Source organism: Musca domestica, unplaced genomic scaffold (assembly GCF_030504385.1).
Source record: "Musca domestica strain aabys unplaced genomic scaffold, Musca_domestica.polishedcontigs.V.1.1 26, whole genome shotgun sequence".
In the NCBI taxonomy this organism is placed as follows: domain Eukaryota; kingdom Metazoa; phylum Arthropoda; class Insecta; order Diptera; family Muscidae; genus Musca; species Musca domestica.
The window spans coordinates 6,010,594-6,029,168 of record NW_026712283.1 but is presented as its reverse complement, the minus strand read 5'-3'; the positions used below and the strand labels follow the sequence as shown (position 1 = coordinate 6,029,168).

General features: G+C 36.3%; 1 protein-coding gene across 2 annotated transcripts in view; it reads left to right on the top strand.

The window, feature by feature from the left end:
* LOC101894350 (piezo-type mechanosensitive ion channel component) overlaps positions 1-18,575 on the top strand; it is a 183,448-nt gene that overhangs the window by 119,223 nt on the left and 45,650 nt on the right. Inside the window, exons 5-10 of one of the 2 annotated variants that reach the window (XM_059123949.1) lie at positions 747-1,017; positions 1,082-1,395; positions 1,545-1,671; positions 5,276-5,395; positions 9,011-9,173; positions 13,623-13,685. In XM_059123949.1, the coding sequence (XP_058979932.1) occupies positions 747-1,017; positions 1,082-1,395; positions 1,545-1,671; positions 5,276-5,395; positions 9,011-9,173; positions 13,623-13,685 (1,058 nt within the window). The remainder of the gene's footprint in view (positions 1-746; positions 1,018-1,081; positions 1,396-1,544; positions 1,672-5,275; positions 5,396-9,010; positions 9,174-13,622; positions 13,686-18,575) is intronic. The other variant, XM_059123950.1, reaches the window with a different exon arrangement.

Here is an 18,575-nt window from a genome sequence, read left to right as displayed (position 1 = left end):
AAGACCTCTGAAGGTCTTCTGTATATAGAAGACCTCTAAAGGGTCTTTTCTATTTAGAAGACCTCTGAAGAAACTTCTCTGTATAGAAGACCTCTGAAAGGGTCTTGTCCATATAGAAGACCTCAGAAGGGTCTTCCCTATACAGAAGAACTCTTAAGAGTTTTCTGTAAATAGAAGACTTCTGAAGTGTCTTTTCTCTACAGGAGACTCCTGAATAGTACTCTCTATTAAGAAGACCTTTAAATGTTCTTCCCGTTATAAAAGACCTCTGATGCATCTTCTTACATGGACTTCTGAAGGGTCTCCTCCATTTAATAGACTTGTGAAGGATCTTCTCTATTTAGAAGACCTCTGATAGGTCTTCTCCATTTAGAAGGTCTCTGAACAGTCTTTCCCGTTATTGAAGACCTCCGGAGGCTCATCTCTAGTTAGAATATCTCTGATCGGTCTTCTCTTTATAGAAGACCTCTGAAAGGTCTTCTCTATGCAGGAGATTACCAAAGGTTCTTATATTTAGAGGCCATCTTAAGAGTCTCCTCTATTTGGAAGTCCTGTGAAGTGTCTTTCCTTTATTCGGAATACCTCTGAAGGGTCTACTAATATAGCAGAACCTGAAGAGTCTGCTTCATTTATCTAAAATATCCTTTTATGTATAAGGCATCTGAGAGGTCCTTGGAATCCATTCAGAGAATGTCATTCCTAATTTAAAACCTCTAATTAATTTGTCCCCTTCCGTTTTCTTACAGCTGCACTATATCGTCCTGTCGGTATATCCTTCGTATACCTGTTGATGTTCTTCGTGTCGCCGTTCATACCGGTGGCCACAAAACAGAACTTCAAGGGTTCTGTCACAGCGTATTTTATAATTCTTCTAGCGTTAAGTACCATACTCCTACTATGTCACATTGGACTGCAAGTTTCGATATTTGCCCTGCACATTGGGGATATGTTCGGGACGTGTAGCGTTACCGAACGACTGCTGAGGCACATTGGATTTATTGGTTTTCAAAATTTGAAGTAAGTACTTCCCAGATTCTCTGAAATGTAGTAATCCAATTTCTTTCATTTTCCGCAATTGCAGAGCCTTTGCCATTGTTGAATGGCTGGCCCCAGAAGTGGTGGTCTTCATCACCTCCCTTGTCGTGTACATAATCTCCAAAAAAATCACCCAAACTGTTGAGCCCCAATTGGAAACTGGGGATGTGGAGGTGGCGATACGTGAAAACGGTGGAGGAGGAGGAGGCAGTGAAAATCCGAATGAGGAAATCTCCAATGCCCTGGTCGAAGATGCACAAAGACAAAAACATGTTGTGGTGGCGGCGGCATCCTCATCATCTGCTGCGGCAACAGTCGACGATAATACCAAGCCAAATTTCGATGGACTGATAAAAATATGTAAGTATTTTGGCCTAACCTGAATCGAGGATTCCTCTATGGTCATGGTCATTTGAATGTTCTCCCCACCCAAAAAAAAGAACGACAGCAAAATAACTGCCAACCATTTAACAAATATCTTTCTCTTCCTCCCTTTTTACATTTTACAGCTCCCCTTTTCTGTTTGGCAACCCTTTTCTTTTCGGCCGTCCTGCGACCCAGTGTACCAGGTGGTTTTTATTTTTCAATATTCCTACTGTCGGGTCTGTACTGGGCAACGTTCCAAACATTGCAAAGGTAAGTTGGAAAAATAACCCGAAAATCTAACCTTCTTTCACTCCCTCTCTCTCCCTCTCTCCCTTCACCTGACCTAAAGTTGAACAAAGACAATATCCGTTGGCTGAGTGAATGAACGGATGTTAGTTTAGCAACAATAATAACAACAACAAGAAAAATTCAATTTATGTTAAAAGAAAAAACAACAAAAATAATAGGAAGAACGACAACAAGGATAGTTGTAGGACAATAGACTCCAAGGTAAATTTTGTAGAGGAGTAGCAAAACAAAAACGACAAAAATGTTTTGTTCTCTGGTATATTTGCTGTGAATGGGGGGTGGTATGGAAATTTTGGAAATTTTAATTTTAAGTGGCTATTTCACCATACAGAAGACCTTTCGGAAGCTTTTTATTGACACTAGATCTCTCAAAGGCCTTCTTTAAAAAGAACATCTATCAAGGGTCTTCAATGGACAGAAGATCTTCCAAAGCTACCTTATAGACAGTAGTCCTACCAAAAGCCTTCTATGGACAGCAGACCCGTTAAGGTATTATATAGACAGAGGTCTTACCAAAGGATCTCTCAAAGGTTCTCTATAAAAATAATATCTGTCAAGGGTCTTCCATGGATAGAATACCTTCCAAAGTTCTCCTATTGACATAAGTTCTACCAAAAGCCTTCTATGGGCAGCAGGCCCGTCAAAGGTATTATATAGACAGAGGACCTACCAAAGATCCTCTATAGACGAAAGACCCACGAAAAGTGAAGAAGATCTACGAAGGCCTTCTATAGACGGAAGGCTTACCTGAGGCCTTTTATGGACAGAGAGCCAACCATAGGCCTTTTATGAAAATAATACCTTCCAAAGATCTTCTTTAGATAGAAGACCTGGTAAGGGTCTTGCGTTGATAAAATACCTGTCGTTGGTCTTCTATAGACAGAACACCTGTCGATGGTCTTCTAAGTTCTGCCAAAGTATTTCTATTCACAGAACATCTACGAAAGGTCTTCTATAGACGGAGGACCTTCTTTTGATAGAAGACCTTCCAAAAGTCTTGTGCTGATAAAATACCTGCCGAAGGTCTTCTAAACACAGAAGTTCTGCCAACGTTTTTCTATTCACAGAACATCTACGAAAGGTCTTCTATAGACGGAGGACCTTCTTTAGACAGAAGACCTTCCAAAAGTCTTGTGTTGCTTAAATACCTGCCGAAGGTCTTCTATGGACAGAACACCTGCCGAAGGTCTTCTAAAGACAGAAATTCTGCCAAATGGACAGAACATATACAAAAGGTCTTCTATAGAAGGAGGACCTCTCAGAAGTTTTCTATGGACAGAAGACTTCTCAAAGGTCTTCTATAGACAGAAGAACCCTTTGAAGGTTTTATACAGACAGAATACCGGTCCAAGGTTTTCTTTAGACAGAAAACTTACCAAAGGTCTTCTATGGGAAAGTATCTCTCCAATGTCTTTTAAAAAATACCTTTCAAGGGTCTTCTATAGACAGAAGGTCTGTCAAAGGTTTTCTTTGGACGGAAGACCTGTTAAAGGTCTTCTATGGACAGAAGACTTGAAAAAGATATTTCAAAGTCCTTCTTTGGACAGATAGAAGACATCTCGAAGTTCTTCTATAGGCATAAGACCGGTCAGAGGTCTAATGTAGATAAATATACCTGTCAAAGGTCTTCTATGGACAGGAGACCTATCGAAGGTTTTCTTTGGACAGAATATATGGCAAAGGTCTTCTACGGACAGAAAATTTGAAGAAGAACTTTCAAAAGTCCATTGACAGAAGACCTGTCAAAAGTCTTCTATTGACTGAAGACCTGTCAAAGGTCTTCTATGTACAGCTGACTTTGGACATAACACCTGTCAAAGGTTCTCTCAAAGATTTTCTATAGACAGAAGACCGGTAAAAGAGCTTGTACAGATAGAGGAACGGTAAAGGTCTTCTATAAGACAGAAGACCGGTCAAAGGTCCTCCATGGACAGAAGACTTGAAAAAAATATTTCAAAGGTCTTCTTTGGACAGAAGACATACCAAAGATCTTGTATGGGCAGAATACCCTTCCAAAAAGTATTCTATAGACGAAAGACCCACCAAAGGTCTTCTATGGACAGAAGACCGATCAAAGGTCTTCAATAGAGAGAAGACCTTTCGAAGTTTTCCTATAAACAGAAGACTGGTCAAAGGCCTTCTATAAATAGAAGTTCGATCAAAAGTCTTCTATAGACAAAATACGAAATACTTCTGGACGAAATACATCCGGACGATAGACCTACCAAAGGTCTTCTATAGGCAGAAGATCTAAAAGTCTTATTTAGACCTCGGACGGTCTTCTATAAACCTACCAAAGATCTTCTATAGACAGAAGACATATCAAAGGTCTTGTATAGGCAGGCGACATAAAAAGTGTCTTCTACAGACAGAAAACCAAGCAAAGGTCTTCTACAGATTGGTGACCTCTCAAAGGTCTGTTATAGACACTAGACCTGTCCAAGGTTTTCCATAGACCGGAGTCTTTCAAAGGTCTTCTATATACAGAAGACATGTGAAATGTCTTTTATAGACAGTATTCCGGTCAACGATATTCTTTGGATATAAGAGGTCATCTTTGAACAGAAGACTTGTCAACGATTCTAAACAAGACCTCTCAAAAGTCTTCTATAGACAGAAGACTTGCCAAAGATCGTCTCTGGCCAGAAGACCTCCCAAAGTTCCTCTATTGACAGAAGGCTCGCCAAAGGTCTTCTATTTTCTTTGGACAGAAGACCAATCTCCTATGCACAGAAGACCTTTCAAAGGTTTTTCAAAACTCTTTTCTTGACAGAAGGTATACCTAGGTTCTTTTATAGTCCAAATAAATTTCAAAGGTTATTTGTAGCCTGAAGACCTGTCAAATGTCTTCTAAAGACTTACCACCTTTGGAAAATCTTCCGAGACAGATAATTTGTTAAATTTCGTCTAAATTCCATTTAGAAGTCTTCTGTAAAATTAAGAGAACTCGGGGTCTTCCCCAGATAGGAGACCCTTCAGATTTGTCTAACTCATCATACCACCCCTTTTGAAAATAATTCCCCCTAACAAAATCTTCCGAGACAGATAATCTGTCAAAGATTGTCTAAATTTCATTCAGGAGTCTTCTGTAAAATTAAGATAATTCGGGGATCTACTCCTGATAGGAGACCCTTCAGATGTGTCCAACTCATCATACCACCCCTTTTGAAAATAATTCCCCTTAACAAAATCTTCCGAGACAGATAATCTGTCAAAGATCGTCTAAATTTCGTTCAGGGTCTTCTGTAAAATTAAGATAATTCGGGAGTCTTCTCCTGATGGAATACCCTACAGAGCTGTCCAACTGATCACACCACCCCCTTTGAAAACAATTCCCCTTAACAAAACCCGTCCAACCCAATTACCACTGATATCTGTGATTTGTTTCTGTTAGTTTTCATTTTGGTACTCGTTTAGATATCTTTATTCTTTCCTCCCCCTCTTCCCTTCCTTCAGAACATCTATTTATCTATCCCGTTATTCTTATTTAATATATCTTTTTTTTCTCTTGGCTTCCGTTTTCATTTTCTGTTTTTTGTTTTTTTTTTTTTTTTTGTTCTTCTAGGAAATTTGCCATGTTATTACGTTTCGTTATGGTTGTCATTGTGGCCCATACCCTTTGTATTGTCGCCTATCAAACGCCATGGATGCAGGACCATTTGGAGAAGACAAGTTTAACAGCCAGGTAAGTTGATGTGTGTGTGTGTGTTTGTCTACATATTTTCAAGCTTGTATTATTAATGATATGCCTGCGAGCTGATGCTACTTTGTTGGCCAGCATTGGGGTTGGTAACTGATGGCCGAACAGCAGAAAAAAGACAAAGTGAACGATTTAGATTTAGTTGATTTATAGTTGATACGGTGATTTTGCTCTCCATTGTTCCGCAATGCAAGATGAGAGAGGGGGATTTTAAGTAGCTTGTTTTGTGGTTTTGATTTGAATGGCATACTTGGAATAACAAATGGACAGGAAATACTATTTAAACATCTGCAAATATGTCATTGAAAGTCCTTGATATTTGATTCAAAATCCCTAAAAATATTGTTAATAAAAGCTTGAATATATCCTAAAAATTTCCTATAAAGAATATTCGAATATATCCTTGACGGTTCTTGAAAGTTTATTTAAAACAAGTGAAAAACTGTAAAGCTGTAAACGGGCCGAACTTCTAATACCCTCCACCATTTGGAACGAATTTGGCAGTTTTCAAAAAAATAAAAAAAAAATCCCTTAAAAATTCTGTTAAAATCTTAAAAATGCCGAATGTAGTCGTTATATTAGGGTCTATACGAGGATGTGGACCTGCATCGGCAACTTTTGCCATAAGCCATTACAAATATTCAAATGCGAAACTAAAAAAAAGAGTCGGCGAATAATGTAAATAAAATCATAAAAATACCGAATATCGGGAACCGATATATGGGGGCTATACGAAGACGTGGACCTGCACGGACAATTTTCTGTCATAGGGTGTAGTATCCATTACGAACTTCAAATAGCAAATTTGAGACAATTCCGGTGAATAATGTCGCTTAAATCACCAAAATACCGAATATCGGGAGGTACTATTATATGCGGGCTATACCAAAACGTGGACCTGCACAGGGAATTTTCTTTCATAGGCTGTAGTATCCATTACGAACTTCAATTAAAAAATTTTAAGTAATTCAGGCGAATAATGTCGCTAAAATCATCAAAATACCGAATAGCGGGAGGTGCCGTTATATAGGGGCTATAGGAAGCCGTGGACCTGCATGGATACTTTTTTTGTCATAGGCTGTAGTATCCATTACGAACTTCATTTAAAAAATTTGAAGTAATTCCGGCGAATAATGTCGCTAAAATCATCAAAATACCGAATATCGGGAGGCTATACGCAGACGTGGACATACATGGCCTATTTTCAATACCAAAAGACCTGCTGACACTACCACTACTTTATTTCAATCGGAAGCTAGGGTGATCGACATCAAGAATATAAAGTGTGAGATTAAAAAACTGCAACCAACTTCAGACTGCTGTAATTTCTAAGCCACTCCTCCGACAGCTGTTGAAATTATTCCAGTGACAGCTCATTATATTGTTTACAAGCGTACAAAAGCATTTTGGCGAGAATTTTCCCGAAAAAAAAAATTAATCGTGATGGCATTCAAGCGGATTAGTGTGATTTCTTTATATTTGGCTGGAAAATCACAATGGGCTATCGCTAGAGCACTCCAGCATTTAAATGTGAATAAATCTTTTGTGCCTCGTATCATCGCTCGTTACCGTGATACTGGCGTAGCGTAGCCCGACGTCAAGGAAGTGGACGGAAGAAAACAGCAATATCAGCAGAAATGGTTCGAAAAGTACAGAAGCGACTTGATCGGAGCCAGCGTCGCAGTGACCGAAAAATGGTTCATGAGGTGAACATATCGCAATATTCCATTCGGCAAATATTGAAAAATGAGCTCAGGGTAAAGCCATAGAAATTCAAAAATGTGCAAGAACTTACACCGCAACTGAAAGAAAATAGACTCAAAAAAGCTAAAGAGTTGCTTCGCTTGGGCGAAAGTGTTAAACTGCCGAATTTGGGTTTCTGCGATGAGAAAACATTCGTTGTCCAGCAGTTTGTAAACAAACAAAATGATCGTGTTTACTTGCCAAAGAGGTCAGCTGAAGATGTGCACCTTCGTTTGGTTACCAGAACTCAAGCGCCGGCCATGGTGGTTGTGTGGGTTGCCATAACAGGCGATGTCGCTCTCCGCTCGTATTAATTGACCGTGGCACCAGAATAAATGCCGAACATTATCGCGAAAATATTCTGGAGGGTGTATTAAAGCCTTGGGCAGGAAAAACATTTTGGCCGCAGACCATGCAAATTCCAACAGGACTCAGCACGGGCCACCCAAGAATGGTTCCAAAATGACGTGCCTTGCTTTATTTCCAGCGCAAAATGACCAACAAAATCTGCGGATACCAATCCGTTAGACTATTGTGTCTGGAGGATTTTGGAAAGCAAGGTTGGCACTAAAAAATACCAAAGTGTCGATCACCTCAAGCAAGTGCTTTGCCGGGAATGGGTCAAAATACGGCAGAGCAACATTCGGGCAGAGTGTGACGGTTTCCTTGGCCATAATTCGGGCCAAAGGTGACCAATTCGAACAAATCTAAACTTTTCTAAATTTTTAAGCTTTTTCCGACATTTTTTTTGCTTTCAATCAATAAAATTTGGCGTTTGACTTTGTTGTAGTTTTTTATCTCACCCTGTATATACTCTTGATCAGCGTAAAATTCTAAGACGATTTAGCCCTGCCGGTCCGTCCGTCTGTTGAAATCACGATAAAGTAAAAACGAATTAAAATTGGAACCTATAATTTTGCACAGATCACCAGACAGATTTTGCAGGCAGGTATAGTTCGAAAATGTGCTATATCGGTCCACGATATGGTATGACCCCCATATAACGGTATCTCCCGATACTCGGTATTTTGATGATTTTTGTCACATTTTTCAATGGCATTGTCTGAAATTCTACACAAGGAGTTCTCTGTGAGTACTTTACGCCCTGAAAGATAATTTTTTATATAGGTCCACAAAATCGTATAGCCCCCATACAATGATGACCTCCGATATTCGGTATTTTGACGATTTTACCCACATTTTTCAATGGAATAGTCTGAAAATCCACACAAGGAGTTCTCTCTGAGTACCTTACCCGTTGGAAGAGATTTGTTTACATAGGTCTACGTTTTAGTATAGCACCCACATAACGCCACCCAGAGATATTCGGTATTTTCAGGATTTTCGCGACAGTATTCACCGGAATCGCGTCAAATTTTGTATTTGAAGTTCGTGATGAGTACTGCAATTTATGACGGAAAATTTTTTCTGCAGGTCCACGTCTTATTTTAGCCCCCATGCAACGGTACCTCCCTTTATTCGGCATTTCTATGATTTGTGCGATATTATTCACCGGAATTGTTTCGAATTTCGTATTTAAAGTTCGGAATCATTACTACAGCCTATGACAGAAAATTATTTATCCAGCACCGCGTCTTCTTATAGCCTACATATAAAGGGTTTTATTTGAGCGGTATTTTTCGACGGAATTAATTTTTTATTTATTACATTTTAAAAGTTCCTTCCAATTGGTGGAGGGTATAAAAAGTTCGGCCCGGCCGAACTTAGCTGCTTGTTTACTTGTTTTAATTAACCACGTTTGTTGGATCGTCTTTCAAAAATGTTTTCAAAAAATGCAAGTTTCTTTAATATTCCTTAAAAAAAATATTTAAAAAATCCATTTAATTTCGATTCCAGATTAATTGGCCTGGAACCTCTCATCACATCCAAATGTGCCGATGACATCCGAATCATTGTCTACAACACGGAATACAAAGCGGATTCATTTTTGAATCCGATTGTGTTATTCTTTACCTATTATGCATTAGCCCTAACCACCAAGAATCTCATTAAAATAAGGGTAAGTTTCAAAATCTGATTTATTTTTTTTTAACTTTTTTCAAAAATTTCCCCTTTTGGATTTCAAATGATTTCAAATTAAAAAAAATTCAAATCATAACTAAAATTCAATTCTTTATAAATAATCATAACAAAAATTTCCTTCTTTTTCTAACCAGAAGTACATAAAAAACAAATTTGTAATTTACAGAAATTTTTTCTCAACTGACTAACCAAAAAAATCTCTTTTCAAAAATCATATTTCTTCTATTCCCCAATTTTTATTTAATTTTTCTAAAAAAATAAATAAAATTGCTGCTTGCATATGGTCTGGCTTTAACCTAAACTTTTTACTAAACGACTAAAACTGGACACGGTTTTCAATAAAAAAATATCAACATTTTAACTAAAATAAAAAAATAACTAAAAAAATAACAGATAATAACAAAACAAGCCACCGCTTTTGGCCAAGATCTCGATAACAACAGTAGCCATAAGATACAGCGTCAAATCTCGCTAATAACTCAGTCGACGCGCAGTAGCAAACGCGATGGTGGTAGTCGAATGAGAACACAGCGTCTCCATGTAAGATTTTCATGTCAATACAAAATTAATTTTTTTTACAAAACTTCCCCGAGGTTGATTTTTTGATTTTAATATTTTTTTTTTGATTTTTTTTACTTTGGGTTTTGTGAGGTTTTGATATTTTTCAACAAGGTGAAATGTTGTAAAAAAAGGTTTTTGTGAGAAAATAAATATTTTTGTACATTGAGTGAATGCGTTTCCATGTCTGGAAATTAAAATCCGGAAATGAAGATCTTGTACAAAATGTCATCGTTCTTATTGATATATATTTTAATATTTTTGTTTTTCTTTTTTTTTTTTTTTTGTTCAGAAAACTTGACAATATTTAACAAACCAAAACAGTTTAAATACCCTTATGATAATGGTATAAATGAAAATTTTAATTAAAAATTATTTCCTATCAATTAAATATATAAGAGATTAGTTATATTCCCTTTAATTTAAATGTATTTTAAAAATGAATGTCCCACTGGTTGTCTGTACATTTTCAGATCGTTGACAATATTTCCTCTTCGTTGGAAGAGGTGTCGTATAAGTGATGAAATTTCAACAATATGTTACTCATACGTCCCACATCACTCCACATTGTTGACTAGGATTTTTTATTTAATATTTTAATTCTCTTGCGAAATATAAACCAAAAGTATATCAACAATAAAAAAGTATTATTAGGGTGTGATGTTTGTGTTTCAGTATATTAGGGGGGATTTCATACATTAAAGTGTTTGGGTTTATTTATTTATTTATTTATTTTTTTTTTTTTGAAGAAATAGATTCAGTCCCCTGATTTTCTTGATAACAAAATCAAGCTAAGTCTTTGCGAAAGTTCCATGAAGAAATCTATCCCTTTGGAAATTATTTTTAAAATACACTTACCTTTAGATTTATCAAAAGTTGTAGAAAAATTCATTTTTAGCGTAAAAAATGTTTGTAAGAGGATAGTATCCTTGAAATTACTGGAAATACTCAGTTCAAAACAAATTTTAAAGATGAAAATTCAATATAATTTATAGTATTCACAATCCCTTTTTGGTCCTTCAGAAAGTTAGCGTTTGATATTCTCCGAAAAGATCCATGTAAGGTAGCAAAAAAAAAAAAAAAATATGATATGTCCTTCAACAATTCTCAAAATTTCCCAGATTTGATCCTCAATAAAAAAGTTAAAAAAAAATCACTACCTTCAGAAAATGCCTTACAAACCTATGAATTTCTGTTTTGAGATTTATTAGTCCTACAGGAATATGTAGAAAAAATCATACTAAGCTTTTCACAAAAATGTGTCTATTCAAACATAGTGTCATTGACTTCATCTAAAATGTGGTGGTTCTAAGCAGTTTTAAAAGTTATCATTCTTTGTGTTTCTGAAAATCCATTTTTTTTTTATTCGAAAACCCAACACTATATCATTTTCGGAAAAATCCATATAAACCATGGAAAAAATGAAGTTTGGTCCTTCAAAAAATTAGATCTTTTTTGTCCTGAATATTTTTATTTTAAATAAAATTTAAAAATAATCTTGCTATGTCATTTGAAATAATCTAAAGAAATCTACCTCTGGTCTTTTTGAAAATTATCGATATGTAAATTAATTATACACATAAGACTATCCAATATAGCCCTGATTTTTTTTTTTGTTTTGATTAAACAGATTTCCCTCTTGGTCCCTTTGAATATTTTAAGAAATATTTATTTAGATCCTTTCGAAAATTCTTGGAAAAATCCCAACAAATCTTAGAATTACCGCCACGAGAAAAGAAATAATTGAAAAATCATATCTCAGAAAATTATCTGAAAAATCCGTATTATCTTCTTTAAAAAGTTATGGGAAAAGTCTATAGAAAATTCTAAAAATACACGAAGGGCCTGTTACAAAAAAAATTAAACTTTAAGGAATTTCTTGGATATCCATTACAAAAACGTTAGAGAGTTATCGGAAGAACCCATGCAAGCCTTTGTAGAAAATTCTGAAAGAAAACCTTAGAACTTTTTAAAAACTTGTCGAAAATTTACTATTTTTTATATACCAAGTTTAACTTCGTAGAAACTTCATATCACGTTAGGTTCTACAGAAAATTCATATTTGATCTTTTACAATATTCTCGTAAAATACACTGAGAATCCTCTATAAAATTCTAGTAAAAATGTACAATGGATCCTTTAGACAATTCTTGCATGAATTTTCTTTGTGTTCGTTTAAAAACACTTACGAAAAATCCATATTAGGTCCTACACAAAAGGTCTATATTGGGCTTTCAACATAAGTCCATTAAAATAGTATTGAAAATCAATTTTGTGCCTTAAGAAAATACTACGGCCTTATTTAGCCATGGTTGATCGTTATTATTTTTTTTTTTTTTTTTGGAAAGCGTAAGCGTAAGTTTTAGTATCCATCCATATACTTCCGATTTTTTCTAGAAAATTTACGTAAGATCTTGAAAAAATCCAAAAATTTATATGTTTCCTATTAACATTTGATGCCAAAAAGAAGGGTCAAAAACAACTGCTTCAGGAAGATTATGGAAACAATGCATGTTATATCCTTAAGACAAATCTGTGAATTCCCATGTTTTAAAAGAAATTTCTTGGAAGAATGTATTTCGAGTTTTTTTAAATTAAATCCTTTACAAAATGAACGGAAAAATAACAATATATTTTGTTTGTAAATTCTCTAAAAATCTAAAATCCAATATTGATGCAATTTCTTTATATTTTATTAGACCCACCCCATTCTAGGAAAATCCGCGTCAAATCCTTTGAAAACTCCTCAGAAAAAAATTAACTTTGGATCTTTAAAAACACTCCTTAAAAAAGAGTTCTGCAAAATATTCACATGTAGTTCCTTAGAAAATATTATAAAATTTCACCATTTTAAAAATCCAATTTCAGTTTTTTAAATCTCAAAAACATAAACATTTTCAGAAGATTGAAAATATCTTTAGCCATTTTACTTTCTAAGAAAATTCCAAATTATCCCAAGTTTAGACCTTCAACAAGAGTCCTTCACAAAATTTAGCAAAGAATCCAAACTTCTCTAAAAATTAGAAGAAAGGTGAAATATACCTATTTATTAGCCCATCATAACATAAAATTGAGTCCTTCTGGAAATATTTTATAATCAAATTTAATCCTTCAGAATTCACTTTTTTTATTTTGAGGAAATTTTTAAGGAATGTATATTAAGTCCATTGAAATTCTAGTCTAAAGTCTTTAATTCCGATTTTTATAGAAGGGCTTGTACACTATCTACACTTTTAAACATACATAAACTATTTTTATTAAAATTCTAATAAATACTAAATTTGAAAATTTCGCAATATATAATAAGTAGTTTGTTGGTCTACACAAGGGTATGGTTTCTCAGTAAAAATAACAAAAATTGAATCCTCTTCTAAATATAAATTTTTTATTATTATTTTTTAATATTATAAAAAATGTATTTAATAAATATCCTGCTACATATGTAAAATTTGTATTTTTGATGGGCCCCTGTGCTTCTGCGAAAACAATATGTATTTAAATTGTGGTCTCCTTTTCCTCCTCCTGTCCTTGTTTGTCCTTACCTTTCCTTGAAATCCCCATCCCCTTTTACCTCAACTTTGTAAAGCAAAAAATTTTCTTCAACTTCTTCAAACTGTGCTTCAATTCCTTTATATTTTCCTTTAATTTTATTTTTTCTCAATTAATATTTGCATTTTATTTTGTTTTCTTCCCCTGTCCTCTTAAACCATCTCCTATCTTATTTATCTCTCTCTTTTTTGACACTTCCTCTCCCGTTGTGTTATTTTAACATGTCTATTTATTTGTTGTTATTTTTTTTCTTTTAATTTCTAAAACAAAGAAACCGTTATATATGTGTTTGCTTCTTTTTTCCTTCCGCTTTTTTTAGGTTACTTTACGCCGTGATCAACAACGTCCTCAAAATATAACTGAACCGACTGAAACAACGCCTGTACGTAATTAACACCAAAAACAAACCACACACTACCTTGCCCCCCTTGCTCCCTCGCTCTCCGTTTTACTCTCTTTCCCCTGCTATCACTCACTCTCTCTCTGTCTCTTTGACTGTAAATCATTTCACAACTATGTAACAAATGTATTCCAAAATAAATTCTTTCACACACACACACACACCTACAACTCTAACTCACACATACTACTCACTAACTCTGTTGCTAACAACTATCCGTGTTCCAACCACATACCAGTTCTATTGTCCTTCCACCCATTGTCCTTTGAACTCTTTGTAAATATATGTCCGTATGTATTGTAGCCATGTAGGAAACAAGTGTCACCTCCCCCGGTAGCTGGTGGCGATCGGAGGTGGCCGGTGGAATATTAGCACTCTCCGAATGTCAAAGAAATATCTGAAATAATCATAATCCGGACCAGTTGTAGTTGTGTTTTTTTGGGTTATCTTTTCTTGGTGTTGGCTATTAGAGTGTTTTTTCTGATATTCTTGTTGTTGTGTTTCCTTTTTCATCTTCTTCTTAGTTGTGTGTTAAGTGTGTAGTATATCCTTTCTGGTTAACTGTCAATAGAATAGAATTTTATTAATAAATATTTCTTAGAATTAGTTCAGGTAATGGTATTGGTATGTTTTATATGTATTAGTAATATAATATTTTATTATTTACGAGGATGGTATGATAATGTTAAGGAATTTATAAATCATTTTGCGAAAAAGACGAATTCATAGGTATCCTTATTCTTTTGTACAGAAGAAGGTTGCCCTCCTTCTGTTCTACAGAAGAAGGTTGCCCTCCTTCTGTTCTACAGAAGAAGGTTGCCCTCCTTCTGTTCTACAGAAGAAGGTTGCCCTCCTTCTGTTCTACAGAAGAAGGTTGCCCTCCTTCTGTTCTACAGAAGAAGGTTGCCCTCCTTCTGTTCTACAGAAGAAGGTTGCCCTCCTTCTGTTCTACAGAAGAAGGTTGCCCTCCTTCTGTTCTACAGAAGAAGGTTGCCCTCCTTCTGTTCTACAGAAGAAGGTTGCCCTCCTTCTGTTCTACAGAAGAAGGTTGCCCTCCTTCTGTTCTGCAGAAGAAGGTTGCCCTCCTTCTGTTCTGCAGAAGAAGGTTGCCCTCCTTCTGTTCTGCAGAAGAAGGTTGCCCTCCTTCTGTTCTGCAGAAGAAGGTTGCCCTCCTTCTGTTCTGCAGAAGAAGGTTGCCCTCCTTCTGTTCTACAGAAGAAGGTTGCCCTCCTTCTGTTCTACAGAAGAAGGTTGCCCTCCTTCTGTTCTACAGAAGAAGGTTGCCCTCCTTCTGTTCTACAGAAGAAGGTTGCCCTCCTTCTGTTCTACAGAAGAAGGTTGCCCTCCTTCTGTTCTACAGAAGAAGGTTGCCCTCCTTCTGTTCTACAGAAGAAGGTTACCCTCCTTCTGTTCTACAGAGGAAGGTTGCCCTCCTTCTGTTCTACAGAGGAAGGTTGCCCTCCTTCTGTTCTACAGAGGAAGGTTGCCCTCCTTCTGTTCTACAGAGGAAGGTTGCCCTCCTTCTGTTCTACAGAGGAAGGTTGCCCTCCTTCTGTTCTACAGAGGAAGGTTGCCCTCCTTCTGTTCTACAGAGGAAGGTTGCCCTCCTTCTGTTCTACAGAGGAAGGTTGCCCTCCTTCTGTTCTACAGAAGAAGGTTGCCCTCCTTCTGTTCTACAGAAGAAGGTTGCCCTCCTTCTGTTCTACAGAAGAAGGTTGCCCTCCTTCTGTTCTACAGAAAAAAGTCTGCTTCTCCAGTTCGACAGAAGAAGGTCTCCTCCTTCTGTTCTACAGAAAAAAATCTGCTTCTCCAGTTCGACAGAAGAAGGTCTGCTCCTTCTGGTCTACAGAAGAAGGTCTGCTTCTCCAGTTCTATAGAAGGAGGTCTTCTCTCCCTGTTATACATAAGGTCTCCTCCTCCTGTTTTATATAAGAAGGTCTCCTCTTTGCATGCGTATAATGAATGTCATGACTCATACGCAACCCTGTCGATAAACTTCTCCTGATGACATTATCATACCACCCTCGTAACGTCTATAGTTTTCCCCTAAGGAATTTAGATAAGATTCCATTCTATTACTGGTTATTTTTTTTTAACTGGCCATAACACGATGTTCCTCCAATCGTACATATCTCTCGTAATGTGTTACTAATTAACCTAAAACCTATTGCTGTTGTTGGTGTAGCTATTGTCTCCGACTAACAGTTGGTGGTGATGGCATTCCTTGATGTTGGCTGGCGGCCTGGTAGCTGCTGGTTAGTTGTCTTTAATGTTTATTGTTTGTGTTTAATTGTGAGATTGTGCGTTTTATCGGGTGTTGGTTGTCCAATGTGTGTGTGTGAGTGTGTGCATCTATGTATGTGTGTTAGTAATGTCACATATGTGTAGGAACATTGAATGTGATTGTTTTTTATTCTTCCTTTTGGCCATTAGTGACACAAAACAACAATTGTCTAGCAGAATATTATAACTGTGTCTCTCTCTGTGTGTACGTTAATGTGTTTGTAGGGAAGATTTTATATAAATGTGTCCGTGTGTGTGTGCATTATATGCTCCTGGCATTTATGGCTACAACATTTCCATGAATTGTTGTCAACCATTGTTCGTTCCACTTAATGGTGTTGGGGTTTTAAGTATTTTTTTTTTTTACCACTTTTTGTTTCAGATTTAACTCTCTTTTTGTTATGGTTTTTATATAAAAATGTGCACACACACACACATACACACGCTGAGAGAACGAGTTAAAAGTGCTTACAGCCTTTTGTTGGTACTTTAAAAAACATTCACTTTTTATTCGTTGCATTTTTATGAAATAGAAACAACAGCAGCAAAAATAATAACCCATTTAAATTATAACAATTACATTTTAATTAGTTACACTTGTTTTTGGAAGCCATTTAATTAGTTCCTAAGGGGTGGTGTAGAGCAATGACGTTTTGGTTTCCTGGTAATTAAATGTTAAATAGCTGAGTGTGTGCATTTTTTTTATTTTCAAATTATAATAAAACTAGATTTAAAATTTCATAAACGGTAAGTGGTGAGTGTAAATGTTAAGTGATGAGAAAAGGATTTATTTTTGAGAGGTAGGTTAAGAGGAGCGGAGCGTATGAGTGATGTCGACACTCATACACAGATAAACACTCTGTGTTTTAAGATATTACGAAAACCGATTATAATATTACACACTTTAAAAATAACAAGTTTTTATAAATGTAATGCCTAAATAATAAACTTATAAAGGTCAGTTGAACGATACGTCTCAAGGGCTTGGTAACACCTGACCAATTTAGTTGTCTGTTGATTTGTATGTAATTTATAGCAAATACGAAGCGTCCTCATTTATTTGGTGTAATTTGAGTAATATTATTTTTATCACAGGTATTTCTAGCATGATTACTGCAAATTCATTTTTCGTGATATCCTTTTAACCGGTCTATCGATCCCAAAGTTCGGATACAAAATCTGGCTTTTATCCGACTTCAGTGAAACCATTTTTTCCAAATATTAAAAATGTAATTATGTTATTTTAACCGGCTCGGTAATAATACAAGAAAGTTTGTATTTTTGTAAAAATAAGTCCAATATAGTCTACATTCCTGCATTTATAAAATGGGGTCATACAGGGTGAGATGGAAAAACTGCAACCAACTTCAGACTGCTGTCATTTCCAAGACACTCGTCCGACAGCTGTTAAAATTATTCCAGTTACAGCCCATTATATTGTTTACAAGCGTCGTACAAAAGCATTTTGGTGAGAATTTTTCAGAGAAAAATATTATTCGTGATGGAATTCAAGCGTGATAGTGTGATTTCTTTATATTTGGCTGGTAAACCATAAGTGGCTATCGTTAGAGCACTCCAGCATTTAAATGTGAATAAATCTTTTATGTCTCCTACCAAGATACTGGTAGCGTAGCTCGACGTAAAGGAAGTGGACGGAAGAAAACTGCAACATCAGCAGAAATGATTCGATAAGAAAAAAAGCAACTTGATCGAAACCCGCATCGCAGTGGCCGAAAAATGGCTCGTGAGCTGAACATATCGCAATATTCCATTCCATTCGCAAATATTGAAAAATGAGCTCGGGGTAAAGCCATTGAAATTCCAAAAAGTACAAGAACTTGGACGGCAACAGAAAGAAAATAGTCTCAAAAGAACTAAAGAGTTGTTTCGCTTGGCCAAAAGTGGTGAACTGTCGATTTTGGTTTCTCCAAACAAAGGAAATGATCGTGTCTACTTGCCAAAGAGGTCAGCTGCAAATGTGCACCTTCGGTTGGCCGGCCACTAGAACTCAAGCGCCGGCCATGGTGATGGTGTGGGCCGCCATAACAGCCGATGGTCGCTCTCTGCTCGTATTAATCCACTGTGGCATCAGAAGAAATTAAGAATGATATCGGCAATAATATTCTGGAGGGTGTATTAAAGCCTTGGGCACGCAAACGTTTTGGTCGCAGACCTTGGATATTCCAACAGGACTCAGCATCATCGTACTCAGCACGTGCCACCCAAGAATGGTTACAAAATGAGGTTCCTCGCTTCATTTTCAGGGCACAATTGCCACCAAAATCTTCGGATGCCAATCCGTTAGACTATTGTGTCTGGAGTATTTTGGAAAGCAAGATTGGCGCCAAAGTGTCGATCACCTCAAGTAAGCGCTTTGCCGGGAATGGGCCAAAATACCGCAGAGCAACATTCGGGAAGCGTGTTACGGTTTCATTGTCCGTTTGAAGGCCATAACTCGTGCCAAAGCTGACCAATTCGAACAAATCTAACCTTTTTCTAAAATTTAATGCTATTTCCGACATTTTTTGCTTTCATTCAATAAAATTTAAAGAAAAATGTAAAAATGATGACGTTTGACTTTGTTGCAGT